This window comes from Phlebotomus papatasi, chromosome 2, assembly GCF_024763615.1.
Source record: "Phlebotomus papatasi isolate M1 chromosome 2, Ppap_2.1, whole genome shotgun sequence".
Lineage (NCBI taxonomy): Eukaryota > Metazoa > Arthropoda > Insecta > Diptera > Psychodidae > Phlebotomus > Phlebotomus papatasi.
Genome location: NC_077223.1, coordinates 3,446,740 through 3,469,206, shown reverse-complemented (window position 1 = coordinate 3,469,206; position 22,467 = coordinate 3,446,740). Strand labels below are relative to the sequence as shown.

Below are 22,467 nucleotides of genomic sequence, written 5' to 3'. Positions count from 1 at the left end.
ATTGCCGCTCTGTATTATTATTATTGGATATGAGATGGAGTGGAGGTAGTCCAAGTGAACATTTCGTCCTTTGACACCGTGTATTTTGATTTCGTTAAAACTATTAAAAATTGACTAAAATTCGAGCAAAAATCACTGAAGACTAATTGGACATGAATCACAGAACCAAGTTTTACCAATTTTGAAGCCCCATTTAATAACTTAGGCCCCATTTTCGAAGCAAAATATCGGAGTCCATTTGACATTTCAAAATTTTGGTTATATTTCGTTCTTTTAGCGATTTTAATCATTTCTTGGACTGTTTTCACTAGTTTTTCATCACTATATATTAAAAAATTACTTGTTTTAAGGAATTTGTGTGGTAGTTCCCCCGACACCTAAAGCTTAAAATCTCCCGCTTGTGGCATTCTTCCGTTTCGTGATGTTATCATCGCCGGCTAGCGCCGCTTGCTCGGTTCGATCCTCGCTTACCCTCAGTGTTAGTCGATCACTAGACAGCGAGAGAAGAAGACATTCTCTCCAAAAGTTCGAGAAAGGAGTTATCTTACTGCCCATTCAGTCAGATTAGTTTCGGGAACAAGCGAAGAGGGGTTGCGAGCAAGTGAGAGCAAGCCCCAGTTCTGCCTACACGGCGGGCAAAAGTGGATTTTACCTCCACATTTGAATGTTATTTTTTCACCAAAACTTAAGAAATTATCGAAAAACTAAGAAAATGTGGGAGCATTTCGCATGCAAACAACTGAGCATTCTCAAAGTCGCACACTAACGCAGCTGTCATCAGCAGGCTGTCATACACGCTCACTTCCCTATCCTTATTCAGAGCGGCAATGGCCGAGCTCAATTTCGCTATCAGGAGCAAAGTTTCTCTAACACTTAAAAATTTCTTTTTTTTATCACATAAAACTGCAGCCTAATTATATATTACGTTTTTTTTGCCAAACATTTTTTTTAATGAAATCCGTACAAGAAAAAGTATGCGGCTGTCGAAAATTGCATTAAAGTAGTCGTAAACGACTATTCGAACCGATCTATAATTAAATTTTTGCGCGGAATTTCTCAAAATTTTCAGTTTTCACTATCTTAGCAATAAAATTTTTCTATATAAAGTAAAATTTACGAATTTTATTTTCTTTCAACTTCGTCGTATTCCACATTCAGATATGAAAAAAACCAAAGGCACGGAAACAAAAATATAGAAAAACAAAACGAAAGAAATAAAAAGAATATAAAATAAAAAAAAAATAAATAAAAACGACACGTCTGACACAGGGTAAGGGGACCCAGCATTGAGCTATTAATTAACGCCCTGGTTTAGGAACTATTTCAGCCCTAATCGGCAAGGTCTGAGCGGCCCAGCAACGAAAGAGTTCCCTGTTCGAGATGCCGCGACGGTGGCGCCCTCCCAAATGTTCAGAAAGTGGTGGCCAACAAGGAGAACTATTGCTTCAACCGCGTTCATTTTTTCCCACGCCGTAAGGATTTACATTGAAGCGAATCCTGTTCCGAACGCGTTTGCTGAATGGTGTTCAAACAGGGAACTTTCGTTGCTGGGGGTAGGCCCGAATTAAGGGCAATGGCTCGGCTATCCCTTCCCTGTTCACAGCAACTTCATATTTCCCGCCTCCCGCTCCAAGCAAGGCCTTTTACTGGTTCGATTGCTCGTCGTCTGTGAGCTTGGCCTTGGTTAACAGGATAACAGGAGATAAGACAAGAGATAACTGTCAGTCAGTCGGTAACATGGCCTGGAAGAGATCGGATGGAGGCACAGAGCCTGGGCGGTGCTGGGCAATTGGCCGCGAAAAGCTTTGGTCTCCATAAAGAATCTTTCAGGGCAAAAGCCCGGCTACACAAGATATATCTACAAAAAAAAACTTAAGGAATTATTATAAAATCCATTTTAATGGTCACGTTTCCCTTTTATAAAATCTCCATCTAATGTCTTGATAAAGTTATGAATAAAAGGCTCAAATGGGTTTTAAGAGCATATTGTAAACATTTACCAATATTTCTCAGACTTGGTGGTAAAATTTGAAATATTTGCTGAAGCAGTTGGAAATTTACATAAAAATTTTAAATAAATGAATAATTAAAAAGCATGATGTTCGACTTCAAACTTAGACCCGAGGCGCATAGCGCCCTTGACCTTATAAAACTACAATTCTATTATTTTATTGGTTGATATGCTTGTATGAAATGTATGGCAGACGAATTGTTCAATTTTTGTACAAAATGTATGAAAGACGAAATGTGAAATACGAAATGGTAAAATACGAAATGTGCTGTAATACGAAGTTTCCGCAATACGAAATGTGCAATACGAAGATGTAAAATACGAAATGTAAAATACGAGGTTTCCGCGAACCGCGCTAGTAATACCTTAATGGGATGTGTGAACTTGCATTTTGGAGAGGCTTTATTTTTCGAAAGGTTTTTGATTAGCCGGACCTTTCATTCGCGTCAAAAAAAAATCCAAAGCTTAATTTTATCACTGACATGGTTTGTCTTTACACTTTCATGTGTTACAGTAACACATCAAAAATTAATATTTTTAAAGCTAATTTTGAACATTTTTGGAGTCATATTTCATATCTTCATGTATTTTGGATCTTTGAATAAATGTTTTAGAATTACACCTGTATCAAAGCAGATTTCCTCTGTGACTTTTTCTCAAGTGTACTAAAGACCAAGTGGGCGGAAATGTGGGAAGAATATTTCAGATGATAGTTTTAGCACATGGAATGGGATTTCTAGGAAGATTTTCAGAGTGTGGAAGCCTTTGGGATGATGAGTTGAAAAAGACGCGCCAGAATGGATTGAAAGTTCGGTGGTGGTTTAGTGTTCATTGAAGTGAAATTCGATAAAGCTAAAGAGCTTTTATGTGCTCTTGCAAGAGACACTTCCTTCATCTCTCACCAAACTATTTTGCCTTTGCCAAAAAGGGATGAATTCTTTGGCAAAAGGTTTGATGCTTCAGTAATTTCGCACCAAGTGAAAAAGCCAACATCCCTGAGACTGATGGAAAGCCCCCGTCTTTTTTTTTTCATAAGAAAGAAAGGTCTTTTGAATTATGGTGTCAATGTTTTTATGGTGCACCAGAAAAAACAGACTCGACAGTTATTAATTGCAACCAACGACAGCAATTTGTAATTTTCCCCAAACTATTTCTACTCCCTCTGCTGAGGGAAATTCTTTTTTTTTGCAATAAAAGTCTCTGTAAATCACCCTGTGCTAGGCGATTTAACAATGACTACGTTTATATGGTCTGATTTTCCCTAGGACTATTGCGAAAAATTGTCTTTTCCATTCATTTTATCCCAGTTTAAATTAGAAAATTAGAAAAACAGCTTAGCTGGATTAGCTGGGTATTGCTGTCGACGCTAAGACGGCGATGGACAATTTAATAAAATGATAAACAAATTTAAAATAAAATGGTGCAAAATTTAATGAGTTTTATATCATGACTCAGTTTAAGCAAAGAACAGACAGATTAAAGAGTACCATTGCAAAATTCTCAACGTGAAAAAATCGATATAATAGCACAAATTCATGTTACATCCCCTAAATGCTGTCTTTTTGCCAGAGTTGTGAATGATGTGGTTTTTTTCAGCTAATTCTCCATATAACCATTCATCTGACACGTGTACTAGATGTAAAGGAAATGGTAAATAAAACAAACCACGTTCGCCACAATTTGAAATATGACTGCATTGAAAGGATATTTGCGGCATAAAATCCTCTCTTCACTCCACAAATTCTTCTGATCATTTTAACTTTCGTTCCTCTTCTATTTTGCAGTTTGGCAAAATCCATCTCTTGAATAGATACATAGTATCTTCGAAATATATAGATGAATAAAACATGTATAATATATTAACTCAATGGTTCGAGGCAGAGAGAATAGAATAATCCTCGCGAAGCTTTTTTTTTTACTTCAGAAGCCTGCGATGATTAGTACATTTTAATGTATTTTTTTTTACATATTGTAAAGATAAAATCATTTTACAAACCGTGGTATTTAGTTAGAAATATTTATTTCAGATCTATATTTTCGAAGATCGAACGTCTTTTCGATTTTCGAAAGGAGTTTCGAAGATCGTTTTCGAAAATCAAAGAAAATATATTTTTACTTCTCGTTTCGTCTACACGATGGCTCTAGACAGGAGCATGACGTTTCCAATGTTTCCCATGTGTTTCAAGCGTGCCGAAAAAACCTTGAAGTTTATTAGGTGTTTTCTGTCATTGTGGAGTGAATATCCAAAAATAAAAATACAAAATAACAGCCAACTTAATACTGAATAGGCAACCGAAAACCCCAAATTAGCAACCTACGTAGTTTCGGAGATATCTCGTGAAATGTGTACGAAAACAGGAAAAAAATTACATTAAAACTGGTCACATTTTTCAGAGATAATGTCACCCCCCCTGGCTCTAGAATTCCCTATTTAATTTGCGGAATGTCTTGGTAAACACGTTTTCAGCCTTCAGGCAAAAATACAAAGTAGGGGAGACTGGGGCAAAAAGTCACAAATCGAAAAATTCAAAATTCAATATCTTCCAAGGTGAAAAAGATAGCGGCTCAAATTTTTTTCTATAGATAGCCTCCATAAACCTTCTTCAATACAGTAAGTTCCTTAGAATTCGAACAAGGAATTTAGAAAATAAAAAAATATCGAAATTTTTACCCCAATTTTTGAAATATTTTCCTTGCAGAAGATAACAATTCTTACCTACTTATTTTCCAAAATTGATGCACTGGTGAATATTTTCTAAATAATTTGGATTCTTTGAATATGAATCCGCTATCTATTTTAGAATTTCACAAAGGTTCTTTTCTCCAGAAATCCTTTTATTAAAAATGTTCACTTGGGGTAAAAAGTAACAAAAGGTATAGAGCAAGAAGTAACAAAAAGCGAAGCAATTTCTGATGTCATACGGCGAAAAGAAGCGTCATTACCATGTCTCGCCGGTTGTTGTTTGTATTGGTCAAACGATTTGCAGTCTTTTATGTGTGTTTTTTTTCCAAAACAACTTGAAAAGCGCTTTTCTCGTTTACTCACTTCTCTCGCAGAGGAAACGCTGTTTTACAAAGGTGTAGATGAATAAATTTTCTATGGAAATATGTACTCTCGGTATTTTTTCAAATTTACGGAAGCCTGTAATGAAGCGAATCAAAATATGATAATACCCAATGTCTGGTACTATTTGCCCCAGCATTTTTCAGAATTTTCACAAAATTACCTTTTAGAAATCGTATAAACATATTTCCTAACAAAATAGGGGAATATTACTTTCACAAAGTTGTAGAGCGGTAAATTTCCTATAAAACTGCGCTAATTAGAAATTTTTGAAGCGCTCGAGCAGCTTGTAAAAAAATAAAATATCCGTTTTGTGACTTTTTGCCCCAGTCTCCCCTAATGATACTATAGTACCTCACCCTAAATTATCTCTAGGGGGAACTGGGGCAGTAGTAAACTGGGGTAGTTGTAAACACTGTGATTTTTTTTCAATAATTTTAAGACTCCAGAGGATAAAACCCATAAGCATTCATAGATACCATGGGGATGTATGTCCACAGATGAATTGGTAAATATAATCCTAATACTTTAAAAATAAAAATCATTTTTCCCGAAAATGTCGATATTTCGATTATTTTGGTCATTTGGATTTCCACCTGGAAATTAAAAACTGTGTAAAATAATCGAAATGTAGGAATACCAGTTCTTTCCTACATCTTTTAGGATTATATTTATGGATTTACTAGAGAAATTGATATTCTCATTTTTTTGAAAGAATTAATAATTGGTCAGAAAACAGCATTTGGGGTAGATGTAAACAGGCAATTTCAATTACACAAAATGAGTAGGTAAAAGAGCGGGAAATTGACCTTCATGCGAAATATCTATAATTCATTGACTACGAAAAAAATTGGTGGCGCTGTGTTCAATAAAAAGTCACATGATGTCAAAATATGGGGAAAATCCATTGAAAAATGTCTTTGATATGCATGCTTTTAGTTTTTTTGCTATCTTAATTATTCTTTGTAAAAAGTGTCGTGATTTTTTGAAAAATATACAGTCTTTATATATCTCTTAAGTAATTAAAATAATCGAAAGTAGTGCAAAGTTAATTTCAAGGGTGGGAAAAAAGGTGTTTACATCCTCCCCAGAAAGTGGTTACTTCTACCCCAGGTATTTTGTGAAAAGAGAAAAATGCACAGTGACACAAATTTTATTTTTATGGAAAACTCAAAAGTTTTCCAGCATCCGCATTAGCCTCGATGTATTGCCTATACCCAAGGGTAAAACATGAGCTAAGAAATATTTTCCAAAAAATCACGGTGTCCTTGGAAAATCACCTCAAATTCGCATCTATCGAAAATGGTTACATGTGCCCCAGTCTCCCCTATACTTGATCTCTAAATTACTTTTTTGTAACAATTTTGAGAAAATACTTTGTCCGAAACACTTTTAGGAAGTCTAGGGGGAGGTGGGGCTACTTTGAGATGTGGGGTTATATTTTTATACGATTTTTTCACATATTTCTAAAGGAAACTGGGTTTTAAGACGATGTACTTTGGATAGACAAAACACTTGTGGATCTGAATAAAATAATTATAAGAACCAGCTTTATTTAGAAATAGACGAAAAAATCGTTTAACAATGTAGTCCCACAGCTCAAAGTAGCCCCACCTTCCTCTAAAGAAGTCTAGAATAAAAGTCAATCGATTTTTTTTTAAACATTTTAGTCTCATTTTAATGGAGATGGAAAGCCTCAGTGGATCAGTTCGTAGATTAGTGTCTCTGACTGTGAAAAAAGGTAGCTGCAGATTTTTCAGCAGTCGTATTGAATTAGACCAGTGAGTGGATGAATGAAAAGTAGGGGAAACTGGGGTACTACCGAAGACAAGGTAGGACCGAACACCGATCAGAGGATGAGATCTGTATGAGTTCAAACATTAATTTACTAAAATATTATTCTCTATTAATATCGCATTATTTTCTTGTCTCTCTAACTCTCGCAAAATACAAAAAACTCGTCTAAGCCATAAATTCTAAAATCGTGGTTCGTGTCTCTGATACTTTTTATTATTTTATTGCAAAATAATTTCATATTTTGTATTATCTCTGTTAGACATTCTTCATTCTCCCTCTCAGGAATATAATAGTACAGAATGTGAATGTGAAGAGGACTAGCGAATATTATTACATCTATAAACTTAAATAGAATCGCCCAGAGCAAAAATAGACTATTTTCCTATTTTAATAGGGAAATTCATATAAGATAGATTGATTTTTTTTATCACAGCAACTCATGGAATGTGCTATAATTAAATTCTCGTGTGTATTATTAATATTTTGACAGTTGCATTGGAGATGATTTTTACTTCATACGAATATTATTAAAACGTTTTTATTAAAAAAAGAATAATTAAATACATCAGTAAAATTCAATTGTATTAATTTATTAATTCACTGCCAATGCTCTAACACCATGACTATAATCTTATAACTGCAAATTTATCACAATACAGAGAACTCGTCTAAACCATAAAAATTCAGTCAGGGTTTGTGTCTCTGCTATTCATTATAGGATGAACAGAATACAAAAAAGTAAACAGTAAACAAATTTTATTAAATGTATTATACATTTTGATTAATATAAATGGAATTTGTTAATCTTTTAATAATATAGAATTTATTTACTTAAGATATTTCATGCTATAATCCAAATAAATGGATAATTTTTGACTTCGAGTGGATTTGAGTTGTCTGCAAGATAGGGAGACTCGAACTGAATTTTGTCAAGTTACTGATTCACTGGTAATTTTGAAATGTCATTATTAGAACTGTCATTTCACTGAGCCATAAAATCTATAAATGAGGTTTGTATCTCGACTATCGATTGTACTTGTGCACTGCTTAAGCTTCATAAATTTTTGAAAAGTTTATTGAGCAGAATAATGAAGTGGAATTTCTAAAAAGAAAAATTTGAAAATTCATACGCACGAGGTAGAATAATCAATTGAATTATGCCTTTGTGGTGTTTCAGAATAATTTTCATTTGCTTACTAACCACCAAATACTGGATTCTTGTGTGCATCGTGGTTTATTCCAAGTACGTTTTGATAGTAGTGGGTGAAAAAAATGGGGGGTGGGGGTCTTTGGTGAGCTTCATTATTATGCATGAAAAACAGGAAAGCAACACCTAACACAGACAGAATAAACATACCTAGAGTTCCATGATAGAAAAGTCGGACAAGGGAAAAAACTCAAAATTTCCCATAAATACCATCCTATAGTGAAGCTACCACCACAATAAATGGACAACGGAAGCTTCTGTTTCGAGAAGTATATAGGTTGATGGGGAAACAAAAAAGCATCCAGTTAAATTTTAGTGGGGTGGCAAAAAGCTCCCAACCATTCAGTGGATGGCGCGTGGAAAAAGTACAGCAAATTTGAGCTATAAAAGAGTACATATATACATGCAAAAGTATTATTAAGGGACCCTCAGCTATAAAAATTTCGCTTTTTACGATCGAACCAGTCTGATTTAGAGGGGGATATGCAATGAGTTAGTTAATCAGTAAATTTCATTTACTCCCACCATATTTCGCGACACCCCATTTAACCATACGGCATCACATTTCTCCGAAAGTCGTAAAAAACTTTTCTCATAGTAAATATTTAATTAACTTCTTTTATCTGTTGATACTTTGCAAATGTGTTCTACACTGACGGAATGCTTTTAGTTAGGATTCTGTGTTAAAAGTCAAACTTAAAGAGTGAATTTTGAAGCTTGTGCTTTTTTAACTGAAAATGTTTAAATTATTTGAAAGTAATTTAATTAAATTTAAGGATAAATTTTTTATTCGAAAATTACCTTTATGTCCTAGACACATTTACGACTTAAGCCGAGAGACGGCTTAACGTGATTATATTCAAACAACAATGTACTGATATAGGAAATTAATTAAAGGTTCGAACTAGAGTCCGGTCAATTTAATTGTAGTAAGGGTCCGGGCAATCCACCCGAAAAATAGTTCGTGTCTTGACTGATACAATAGGTCTATCGCCTGAAGAATGTTCGAATGGGCTAAAATCCCGAAAGTCAAAATCCTAAAAACTAAAATCTCGAAAGCTAAAATCCCGAAGATCAAAATACCGAAAGCCAAAATACCAAAAGCCAAAATCCCGAAAACCCAAAATTTAGTATGTGCCAAAATCTTGGAAATTCAAAATTTCGAATGGGCTAAAATCCCGAAAGTCAAAATCCTAGAATCTAAAATCTCGAAAGCTTAAATCCCGAAGGCCAAAATACCAAAAGCCAAAATCCTGAAAACCCAAAATTTCGAATGGGCCAAAATTCCGAAAGCTAAAATCCCGAAAGCTATAATCTCGGAAATTCAAAATTTCGAATAGGCTAAAATCCCGAAAGTTAAAATCCCAGAAACGAAAATCTCGAAAGCCAAAATACCGAAAGCCAAAATACCAAAGGGCAAAATCCCGAAAACCCAAAATTTCGAATGGGCCAAAATCCCGAAAGCCAAAATCCCGAAAGCTTAAATCTCGGAAATTCAAAATTTCGAATAGGCTAAAATACAGAGAGTCAAAATCCCAGAAACGAAAATCTCGAAAGCCAAAATACGGAAAGCCAAAATACCAAAGGGCAAAATCCCGAAAACCCAAAATTTCGAATGGGCCAAAATCTCGAAAAGCCAAAATCTCGGAAATTCAAAATTCCGAATAGGCTAAACTCCCAAGAGTCAAAATCCTAGAATCTAAAATCTCGAAAGCTAAAATCCCGAAGGCTAAAATACCAAAAGCCAAAATCCCGAAAAGCCAAAATCTCGAAAGCTGAAATCTCAGAAATTCAAAATTTCGAATAGGCTAAAATCCCAGAAACTAAAACCTCGAAAGCCAAAATCTCAAAAGCAAAAATCTTAAATTTGTCAAAATCCCGAAAGTCAAAATCGCGAAAAGCCAATATTCTAAAATTTTGAAAGTGTGATAACTATTCCCGAAATTGCACACGTGCTTGCTGAAGGAAAAGGGAAATTTTCCGTGTTTTTTGGAATTATTTTGCACATCATTCGTGGTATATTTTCATTCCTTTCAGAATTTTGATTTTCCGGATATTGTCTTTCGGTGTTATGGTTTTCGAGATTTTGGCTCATTCCGAATTTCACTTTTTCGGGATTTTGGTCGGTACTGTTATTTAACAACGCTCAGCCCCCGAATTTAGCATGTCATGGCTAAACTTTCGATCTTTTCACTAAAACAAAAGTTGATATTTCTGTACCTCGGGATGCTAGATTTGTTATTCGAAAGTTAATCTTAAAATAACTATAACGCCTCTTTTAATTGTTATAATTTTATGATTGATTGTAGTTATAAAAGGTTTCGTGAAATGCTATAACTCCTTGGAACATCACAACTTTGTACGATATGGTAAAATCGAAAAATTGAATTTCGAAATCGAACTTCGAAATTTAAATTTGGTTTTGTTGATTAATTCGAAATTGTCGAATACCTCGTAATCGTCTTTTTCAATTGCGGATACGTTGCATTCCTCAATTCCCTGATAAGCTCATAGTAGCTGAGATTCTTCAGATGAAAAATCAGGATAATCACTAGGAGAACTTCCGAAAAAATCTCAACTTCTGTAACCTTATCCAGGCTTTTTACTGGCTTTAAAAAAGTATTTGTAAATATTGACTCGTATTTTAGTATTATTGTTGTCAGAATTTCGATTTGAGTAGAGCTTTCAGAGTCAATGGACTTTTTGTGTTGTGCATAAAGCTCGAGAAAGGCAGATGTGATATAAAATAAGGCTAAAACAATTATTCTGCCGGAATAACACTAAAGAATTGTTCTGTTTATTCAAAAGTTTCAAGAGACAAACATTCAAAAGATACAAAACTTTTCACTTTGCACAATTTTCATTCAGTGGAAATGGGAAAAGTTGGTGTAAATTCTTTTGGTGTGCAAAAGAATTGACAATATGGTTTTGTTTCTTGTTGGGTTAATGGAAAAAAAAAACCACAGACACTCCATTGATGTGCTGTTGGAGAGCATTTACAGTGAAGGGAGAAACCGGAAAAAAAAGTGTTCCGGATCGTTAGATTTCCATCCAATTTTGCACCTGTTCTCCTCCTGGGAGAACTCTGCCCCAAATGTCCATTCATGTGATATTTTTATACAAACATTGTACTATCGACAGCTGATGGTAATCGATATTGAAATTCTGGGGATTCATCTAACTGAATGGCCTGTAATGTGAAATATTCTATTGCATTTGCCAAATTAAAGTAAATACCACAGAAAGGAATAGTTGAGGAAGGAATTCATCAAAGGAAATTTATACCTTACAGAAAACCGCTGTATTGAACTTCATTCACCGGATGGTATTCACTCCTGCGTTCTCCGTGCATCGGATTCCCAGGAAGCTCTTGCTTGGTTCAATGCGCTGCATTCCACAATGGCCAGGAGTACGCAGTGTGCTCTCCTGGAAGCCAATCGAGCTCTTGCTAGTATTCTCGGGGAACTGAAGCATATTGGATGGCTCAGTAGAAGAATAGGTTGTGAACAGGTGAGTTATGCAGAGAACTTCTCCATTTTAGCGATTGATTTCCGTTTACATTCAAAAGTAAACCACATCTAAACTCGTCCAATGATTCAAATTCGACCAAAATACCGTGTCAGATTTGTTAAATTCTACTTCATAAAATAATACTGAAACTTCACAACTAAAGAGAAAACAATTGCAAAATTTTTTAAAGAAGTTTATTAAATAAAAAAAACAGACACCCCATATTTACAAAAAAAAACCTTTTTTTTTTGTAAACATGCTACTCACAAAAGTGGTCTAAGTCGTAAAAGTCAAAAATCGTCAAAACTAAGTAAAATTCGATTGAATTTCCAGGCTAATCATGTTGAAATGTGTCTTTACTTATGGTTTGTCTATTGCTTCCTCCAGAAACCTTTAATTTTTGTCCTTAAACAATTTTGGGAAATCAATAAAATTTGGAATTTTGGAAGAAATCTGAAAAAATTTAGATTTTTAGGAGGAGGTCATAACCATGGACAGACCATTAGTAATGCTGTGATCTAGCTATATGATGCCGGCTTCAGACTGGATGTTTAGCCCAGTTCCCGCCGAAGGTCTCAAAAATCTAAATAACAAGCAATTTTATTGATTTTTCAAAATGTAATGGATCACTTGCCCGTAATATCTAATTCTAAACAACAATTTTCTAAAAAATAGTGCCTGATAAGGAATTAGAGGAGTTAAGCCAGATGGCTAAGCCTTAGGTCTGAAGCCCGTATAACTTTCCGTTAGACGGTCTTCAGACTAGAGGTTTAGCTCAGTTCTCTGCAAGGCTTCTACACATTGGGAGAAATTTTCGTCAAAAATGGTGTTTATGACAGAATTTTGACGTTTTCGCCTACATCAGTGAAGACGATTTCCTTCAAAAAAGGATTTTTTTTAAAGATATAGTATATACAACGAATAGATAGATGGAGCTAGTGAAGTGTTTTCTGAGTGGAGAAAGAGTAGAAAATGTACTTGTGGGGATTTCAATAATCAGTCTCTTAGATTAGAATTAGAGATTGAAGATTGAAGATTTAAGATTTAAGATTTAAGATTGAAGATTAAGATTTGTCTATGGGTCGGTTATATTCCTTGCGGAACCGCTACACCCAGGCCACTTATTTGGGCCCATTATGCACTCCCCATTCTCCTGTTCTATCTTAACCTCCAAGGCGAGTAAACCTGCTTACGTCATACGTTAGTTCGAAAATTGACAATTTCAATCGAGCTTTTCTGTCATTTTATATGAGCTCGAAAATGCTATTTGTTGATTTTTTAAAAAAAGTGACTTGATAAGAACGGGATTAATTTGTTTAATTAGAATTCATTGTCATTTGAATTGCCAGAAATCGCAAAATTTGTGACTTCTGACACTGCTGCGTGATCGGACATGATAAAGTCGTGGCTACGGAATCGCATTTTCGAAAAAGCTCTCCTGAGCTTCGAACACAATTTTTCATATGGCATTGCTAGAGAGGTTCAGAATTCTTTTCCAATATGCTTTAAATGGGCTATTGAACTCCAAACTGTAGTGTTTCAAGCTCAAGAACTTTTTAATCAAGTTGGTTAACAGGTTAAAGAAGGCGTGGCCTGAAAAGAATTTTGAATGGGGCTTGTTCATGCATAAAACCCTTTCGTGAAGCTTTGTATATTCTTTGATTAAAGCTAGAAAACTTAATAGTACTAAATTCGTCTTTAATGGCTCCGGCATACCTTTTAGCTCAGGAAAATTTTATGAAGTCGAAATTCGAATTTCGGTCGCACTCTTCTTCTTCTTTTCAACTTCACAATAAAATATATTTAGCTCAATGTAATTTGAAGTGCGAAAGAATGAGATAGACATATCATTCTTTCGCACTTCAAATTCGATTGAGCAAAATCGAACTTGTTGTGATGTTCAAAAGAAGAAGAAGAAGTAGAGTGCAACAGAATGAAACAGACATGTGCAAAGCGTGTGAGAAAGAAAGGGTTTCTAATTTCGACTTCATGGAATCTTTTGAGACAGAAAGGAACTCAGATTTTGGTTTCATGAAATTTTCCCGGGGCCATAAGTGTTTAATTAGACATCTTTGACTATTTCGCCTAAATTAGTTTAAATACTTACCAAGTGTTTATTCTGTTTTCCAACGGTATTAATTAGTGGTCGTAAAGATGCAGTATATCATGTAATTAAAAATATTGGGAAAACTATTGTAGCAAATACTCCTATAATTTCAGTAAGTATTACAAGTTGTTTTTAATTAATAATAGGTATCATTACTATATTTAAAATGAAAATATTCACCTCTTCAAAAACAGAAAACTCTCAATAGGGGAATGTTGGCATGGTTCGCACAGAGTGAACCTTCAAACAACGCGAATTTTCTCTTTGTTTGCAAATAGCTAGTTCGTCATTTCTTAGCCATAAGATAGATCACTATTAAGCTCATGAAACGAGATGAAAAATGGTAGGTCAGCTCTTTGCAAACAAAGAGAAAATTCGCATCGTTTGAAGGTTCACTCTGTGCGAACCATGCCTACATTCCCCTAAGTAGCTTAATATGTACATCATTCGTTTCGTGATTCAAATTTAAGGTTCAGTTATAGAAGTTTTTGCAAGGGAAAGTGCTTTCTAGGTTTAATGAATTGGAGAATTTATGCGTGTTTGAGAGATGCTAAATAAAGCATCAAACGGGTTTTTACATACTATAAAAGCTCATACGCATCCCTAGAGCTTTTTATTTTAACGCTCTGGCGACAATGGGAAATTATTGGATGGGTTTTGACCATGAAATTGGGGCTTTTTCTGTGATATGGAAAATTGCGCTTGGGTTGAGTGATGTAAAAGTTATTTATGATTATGTTTCCTCGTGTTGGTAGAGAGAAAATGAGACTAAATGACTTGGGCATATGGGAAAAAAAGCTCTGAGCAAGATTTTCTCGAAGGCTTTCATCGAGAAACATAATGGGTCATGTAAGATTCATAAGAAAATGATTTTTTTCTCTTATTCTTCAAATGGATTCAATTATTCTTTCTCCCCACGAATTTATGGTAAGATTAAGGATTGACAATTCAAAGCAAAATACCCTGGAAATTCTCGAGCAGCTCTGGGATTTACTGTATTTGCACAAAGTCTCAAAATTGAGAATTTTTCAGGGGAAAAAATAAATTAACTTTATAAGTTTGCTGAGAAACTAAATTCCTCAGCAATAAAATTTAAACTTAAAAGTTTAAATTTCAACTTAAAAGTTTTACAGATAATTAAAGCAAAGTATTTCTTTGTTTGCTTTGCTTTGAAGTATTCGGAGATGATTAAAAATATTCCGTTATTTTTCGTAATCGACTTAGCAAGGGGATAGAGGAGGCTTTCAGGCTTTGAACACACTCTGGCTTCGAACATTTCATATTTTTCCCATTCTTATCATTCACAAGTAGATCTCGAATTTGGGAGGTGAGAAGTTTTAAAAATATTCCCCCGAGTGTTCGAATTTAGAAGACTCTACTGTACCAACGTACAAAGTTGGCAGCACACAGTTGCCACGCTTGAAAATTGCTCAAGATGCTTCTTTCAGATCCCGTCTAGCACAAGGTAAAGGAATTCAGCGTTAACGCTTTAATTAATACCCAGCTTTAGGCACTATTTTAGGCCTTATCGGTAAGATCTGAATGGTAGGCCCATCTGACTGGAGTGACAGCTGAGAAACACGGTCGCCAACATAATTTTCATAGTTACGATGCTCGACGCTACGAGCGCAGAACAGTATCGATCATGTATATTTTCTAAGGGGTATTTTCTATGGGAGCTTCTTAAAAATAAGGTATGAAATATTGTAGAAGTCAATTCCTCTATCAAGATTACAACGATCATAATTTGAAAGCCGTGAGTCACTTTTCCTCTATAGAACGGTACCCTGACAGGCTGTTCATGGTGAGAGGGAAGCAGTCTTGGGAAAGCTACGAAGAGAGGGGCATCGAGTTCCATGTTTTGGGACTTGCGAAGTAGATTATAAGATTTCCTAGAGCTCAGAACAATAGGGGTTAAATGAGCCTTTAATTAACAATTAACTGGCCATTTGGGGAGGTTCAGAAAACAATTTATTCGATTAGTAATATCTTACTGATCGTATTGTGGTACTATTCAATGAAGAAAGAACATGATTTTTTTAAGCACTTTACTGTTCTCAAATGCTTCTACATTATTGATTTGTTTATGTTGGTTCCTGTCGTGTGTCCTAACTATTCTCGTTAGTTCTCGTTCTGTTCTAAAACCACAAAATAGCCGTGACAGGAACCAACACAAATGAAAGTCGATAATACAGAAGCGTTTGAGAACAGTAAAGCGTTAAAAAACGTTCATTTTTCTTTGGAATAGCACCATTAATCCATTAGAATGAACCTTTTTTATTGCACGTATTTTCTAATTTAAATTTTAGTATAGTAAACAATAGTTAGCATAGTGTGTCTTGGGTAAAATAAAAGGTTTCACAGATTTTCTTTGAATTCGAATTTGTGCAGGAAATCCGTGGAATCAGATTTCACTCAACTTTTGAGAAATGTTAGCACTTACGTGGAGATTGAGATGGCTTTAAGGAAGTAAATTTGTTAAATTTATTTGTTTTTGACATACTTTGAATAACCAACTAAATCTCTTCTTTTGACAATGTTGACAAACAACACTAAGTATATTGAGAAAATTCATAATGTCTGCATAGTAAATTCCTCAGAATTGTCCTCAAGCATTACTTTTTGAAGTCTTTGAAGGGAATTTCTCAGAAAATTTCATAAACATTTATCTAATGTCTTTTTTTTCTTTTGGGAAAAGTATGTTGATGCAGTAAGGGAAAAAAAATCTATTTTCTCTCATTGCAGAATGGACGGTCGAGTTCTGAGAGCTCTGATGACACAGACAGATGGCAACCAGTGTTTGTCGCAGTCACGGATCGGGAGTTGAGGTGAGTTGAACTTTGAGGGTAGTTTTTTTTTGTGTGTTTTTTTGATGTCCAACATGTGCATTTTCCGCTGTGGAAATGCACATTGTAGTCGCCTAAATAAACAAAGACATGATGAATAAACCAGCCACTTTGTTTGAATGTTAACAAAATGAGCTGAGAAGTTATTTTTAGGGCAAAAATGGGGTAAAATGTGACAATTAGACATAGTCATAATTTGGGGTTTGAAAAAATAATGATGCTGTTCCATTGAAAAATGAACATGTTTTTTTTTAGTACTTTACTGTTCTCAAGTGGTTCTGCATCATCGATTTGTGTTGGTTATTGTCTCGACTGCTTTTCTCCTGTCGTTGACGTATACTTAAACAACCAAACAGTCGTGACAAGAATTAATACAAGGAAAAGTCGATAATGCAGAAGAGTTTGAGAAAGGTAAAGTGCTAAAAACATGTTCGTTTTTTACTAAACAAATCAGGGGCATGACATTTTCTATGTTTCCCATGTGTTTCTAGCGTGCCGAAAAAATTTTGGAGTTTATTAGCTGTTTTCTGTCATTGTAGAATGAATTAGCAAAAAATACTAATACAAAATCAAAGCCAATTTTATAATGAATAGGCAACCGAAAACCATAAATTGGCAACCTACGTATTTTTGGAGATATCTCGCGAAATGTGTACGAAAACAGGGAAAAAATTACACTAAAACTGGTCGCATTTTTCTGAGCTAATGTCACCCCCCTGAAACTAATAGTAATAGAGGTGTCTCGACTAAATGTTTTACACCTTGACCACAAAGGCGCTCGTGTTCCAGATAACCAAACTTTTCTCAAAACCAACGAATATTGTTAGTGTCTCTCAAGGACATAAGGAAGGATAGACACTAGTCACTGACCATTTCCTCTCTGTGTCACTGTTCTTTTTCCGCATTTCTCTCCGCGGTAATGTTCATTGGGCGGAATTTTGATGTGATGGGCGAAAAATGAAACTCATTTTGTGGAATTTACTACGTATTTCAAGGGGTGTGAGATCAGGTGGAACATGTGCCCAGGGAGGGGACATTTTGCAACAAGCACAGAATTGTGCCTCGTCCTTAATTAATGGCTGTCGACTGACCTCAAAAAGTTGTTTAATCCATTTAACTCCTTTCTCATCTTCAACATTGCACCTCCACAGCTTTTTTTTAAAAGGTTTTTCCAGAAATAGAAGAATGTCGGGTAATTTTAAGGGGTAAATTACACCCCATCATGGTTAAAAATCTACTTTTCAATGAACTCATTCCCATTTGCATCAGAATGGAAGGCATTGCTGTGCTTTTCTCCTGGATTTTTAAACAATTTATAAACAAGTAAGAACAGGAAATACACCCACTAAAAATTAATTTGATAATCTTCCATCAATTTTCGAAATATGTTTTAAAAATACCCTTTTTTCGGGCAAAAGAAAATTACGAATGCTGTTTTATAAAGGCATAAAAACAATCATCGGATGCAAATTAATGCAAATTTCTACCCCATAAATCCATCTTAATTGCCTTATTTTGTGAAGTTCGTTCTGCCTCAGAAAATTTCATGGGGGAACATGTTGAAGTATTGAAAGCTTTTTTTATGGCACAGGTTAGTCAAAGCTCATAAGGTTTGCTTTTATTTTTTAATCCATAAAATTTGAGCTTGCTGACGAAAAATGAAAAAAAACTTGCTGAAAATGGGTTGAGTAAAAAGTTATGACTAATAATAATGAGGTGCAGAAATGCAATAAATTAGGATGTATTAAAAGCGCCGATGGAAACTTCTTTATTACTTTGCCCTTTCTTTATACTTTTTACTACAAAGTGAACAAATTATATTTACTAAGAATTTTGTTTGTTTGGAAAATTAATACTAGTTGCATTGGGGGTATTTTACTCAATATCTAGGCTACATCAGGCAACCCTAATTCTAGTAGTTCCCCTATAGCAAACTTCCGCGGAAATTCCATTGGACTTCCATCGATTTTTTCCTAGGAGAGGCCATGGAAAATGGCCATTCCATGGAAAATTTAAACAACATAAGGGAAGAGTACTAGCGATCGGCAGTGTTCCTCGGATCGTCAGGTTATTACCGTATTGTTGCTCCGAATCAAATAAATTTTTAAAAATTATTATCTACTTTTTACCAATTAATTCTTACAAGAATGCACTGCATTAGCTCTGATTTAATTTATAAAATCAAATTTCCGTGAGACACCTGATTGAATTCGTGACGATTCGAGGTACAGATGACAAGTTTGCAATTACACCTGATTTTTATTAATTTATTGTAAAAATTAAAAACTCAAATGCACAGATATAGCTAAATGGATCACTAGTTGTAGGGAACATTTACCTATTATGAAATGAGGAATGGAATTAGTTTACTCTTCCGGGACTCCGGCTTAAGACTCTGGGTTTTACCTGTTGAAGGTTAAAATGATTATCGGGTTTGAAGGACAAAAATTTTTGATTTCACAAGATTTATTGAATAAAATAACTTTAACAAATTCACACGTGGCTTCTCACTTGACGGTCGGAAGGGCAGAGAAAAAAGAATGATGGTTGCCAAGATGGCGAAAATGAAATGAATGAAGTTAGCACAAGTTGTGATTTTTGAATTCCGTGTCAGTTGGAGTCTGGGCTCCAACACTAGCATACCAATTAGCATGCACAAAAATACCAAATAGTATTTTGAGGCTTATATTTTCAACTAAATATCGAGCATGCCTCTTAACATTCCGATCCGGGGTGCTCTTCCCTTACCCAATATAAAATGGAAATCCAACGTCAATTTCCATGGAAGTCCATGGAAGGTTTGTATGGAAAATCAAACGTGAAACGTCCGCGGATTCCACTGGAATTTTTCATGGAATATTCTAGAAGTTTTCCTATGGATTTTCTATGGATTTTACTGAAACACGCCCCCTTTTTTGTAGAAAAATTCTTACTAATTTCCTGGTGAAAATCCAAGGAAGAATTCCACGGAAAATTCCACGGAAAGTTCCACTATCTTTCCATACAGTTTTCTAAGGAAATTCCACATGTTTGTTTCTTCAGTTTACTGCTAGACAATATTTGTGGCGCTACAAAATAGATTAATTATTTTGCTCGCAAATTTTATGCAAAGATCTTATTGATTTCTGTGTTACCTATGATAGTTATTAATTATGCGACGCTGCGTTTTGTGTAGATAATAGTGAACTGATAACATTAAACAGACTGCGGACCTAAAAGATACATGTTTTTATTTCCTGTAATGTATTTTTTTAGGAAAATATTTTTTTGTATGATAGTTTTTTCTTATCTGAAATGTAAATTCGTTATCGTTGATTTAATAAAACATCAAAATCCTCGTGAAATTTACTATTTTTTTTAATATAGGGAAATGAAGATATGAGATGCATGTGACAGCTTCATTTGTTCTCCATTTTCTTTGGTGGAAAAATCCATATTCATTCCACGCAAATTTCCTGGGAAATATTCCGCAGAAAAAATCCACTATAAATCCATTGGAATTTCTTTGCAAATATATCATGGAGAATCTCGGTGGAATTTACCAAGGAAAAATACTGGGAAATTCCGAGGAATGTTTCCTTGTAATTCCTTATTCCGTTTTCTTTAGCAATGGATTCTTGAGAAATTTAACGTCATCTTCTCGCGAATGGTAAAGACTGTAACGTACTTTAGGTTTAATTCATAGAATTTTCATGAAATATTAGTACTAAATATTGAAGGGGAATTTAGCAAATTCTATAAAGGGAAGACTGGGGCAAAAAGTCACAAATAGAAAATTTCAAAATTCAATATCTTCCAAGATAAAAATATATAGCGGCTTAAAATTTTTCACATAGATAGCCACCGTAGACCTTTTTCAATGTCGTTAGTTCCTTAGAATTCGAACATGGAATTTAGAAAATAATAAATTTGGAAATTTTAGATCTATTTTTGAAAAATTTTCTTAACAGCTTATATAATTTTTTATCGATTTATTTTCCAAAATTGATGCACCGGTGAATATTTCCTAAATGATTTATTTATAGATAGATAGATAATTTTTATTCATCACAATATTTAAGTAGTACAATTTATTTATTTGTAAATTCATGTCCCTGTACAATTTATAAGTACAAAATGGGGCTGTATTTGGATTTTTTGAATATGAAGTCGCTATCCGATTTGGCATTTTCCAAAGATTCTTTTCTCTAGAAACCCTTTTATCAAAAATGACCACTTGGGGCAAAAAGTAACAAATACCGAAGCAATTTCTGACGTCTCATGGCGAAAAGAAACGTCATTGCATTGTGTTGCCGCTTGTTGTTGTAGACAGTGATGCCGATGAAAAACCGAAAAAATTAAATAATACAGCCCAGCCCAATGTAGGGGAAAATGTCCATGCTTGATACCATTGGAAGCTTCGTAATGACTAAATTTTCTATGTTTCACAATATATAAATGACTCATTGCAACCATATTTTAAAAACTATGGGAAAATGACCAGTTTTTAGAATATATTGCGGAGTCATGTTTATTGAGAAATATAGGAAAAAATTAATCATTACGAAGCTTCCGATAGTATCAAGCATGGGCACTTTCCCCTATATCCTGAGGATAAATATTTCGTTGAATTTTGAAGAATCTAAGATATCTAGTTTATAAAATACACTAAAGGCTTCTTATCATTATTTTTTTTAGTTTTGTTTTTATTCTGTACAAGCACGTTTTTAACGCTTTTCTTTTGTTATTCAGGGTAATTGAAGGTCATTTCAGTAATGCAAATATCGGCTTTAAAAAAGGTTCTATCAATGTTTTCAATTGACTACCTCACAGTATGGTAAAACCTCATGATTTTTTCCAGAATAGTTGAAAAGACAAAAAATAGTACTTTCTTTTATCGAATACTTCATGCGGTCCTAAAAAATAGCATTGCTACTGAAGAAGACAGGTAATTAATGCCGTGACGGTATTCTGTCTGAGTTGCATCACGAGCTTTCCAACACGAACAGGGAGAAAAGCTACCAGAAAATTTGGTATGCAACAGCGAAAAATGTCTCAATATGAGTTAGAGATTAGGAAAATTCGTGTTTTATTGCATTTCAAAGGAGATTTATATCCTCCTCATGTTGCTGTTTAGTTGTCTCTAAAGGCAATAAGAGAAGGGGTAAAAAAGGAAGGAAGCAGGATAAAATAAATGTACGTTATTTCTCAATTTGGTGGAGAAACATGAATTTTCCCTCTGGAAAAGAAAGAAAAATGACATGGGGATAAAGAGGATTTGTCTATATGCAATTCAGTACAGAATGATCATACTTTTGGAGAAATTTGAACAAAAATTGCATGGGATCAAAATTCAAATTTTTGTCATATCAAAATTGTGTCCCAAAAAAGTAAAACTTGTCAGAATGACATGTTAGAGAGTCCAAGAAAAGCTCTTTTCATAGGATAGAAAATATTATTGAGAATATCACCTCCATTGAATACTCTCAATTGACCACAAACATGCGACATTGAATGAGGATTGAGGACAGAATGTGTGCTTAGTGGCAAAGTTTTTCACTAGACATGATGTAATCCCCAAGTGAATGGTAAAATCCCTTCAGAAAAATCTTCATGAAAAGTCCCCTCTAGTCCTTGGAAATTCTCAGCAATTCACACGAAGACCGGACAGAAAAATAGAAATATATATCACTTTTCTGGATATAGAAGCACAAAATCTCCCTCTGAAACATCCTTATTCATCATTCATTATCTATTTAAGATGGAATTATTCTGCTTTCTCTATTTTGCGCTATTCACAAACTCTGTATGGAGGATATTACATGGATATTTTATAAAGAACCGAAAATTGTCGCATCTGCCACAGGATTTACCAAACAAAACTCAAAATATCTCCGAAAAGTAAATTATATATTCTAAAAGCAAAGCTCCTGATTTAAGCTCAAC

General features: G+C 34.5%; 1 protein-coding gene across 2 annotated transcripts in view; it reads left to right on the top strand.

Annotated features, from left to right (window-relative positions):
- LOC129802170 (beta-1-syntrophin) overlaps window positions 1-22,467 on the top strand; it is a 194,848-nt gene that overhangs the window by 154,053 nt on the left and 18,328 nt on the right. For both annotated transcript variants that reach the window (XM_055847789.1, XM_055847790.1), the window contains exons 6-7: window positions 11,372-11,589; window positions 16,442-16,524. In XM_055847789.1, coding sequence (XP_055703764.1) covers window positions 11,372-11,589; window positions 16,442-16,524 — 301 coding nt within the window. The remainder of the gene's footprint in view (window positions 1-11,371; window positions 11,590-16,441; window positions 16,525-22,467) is intronic.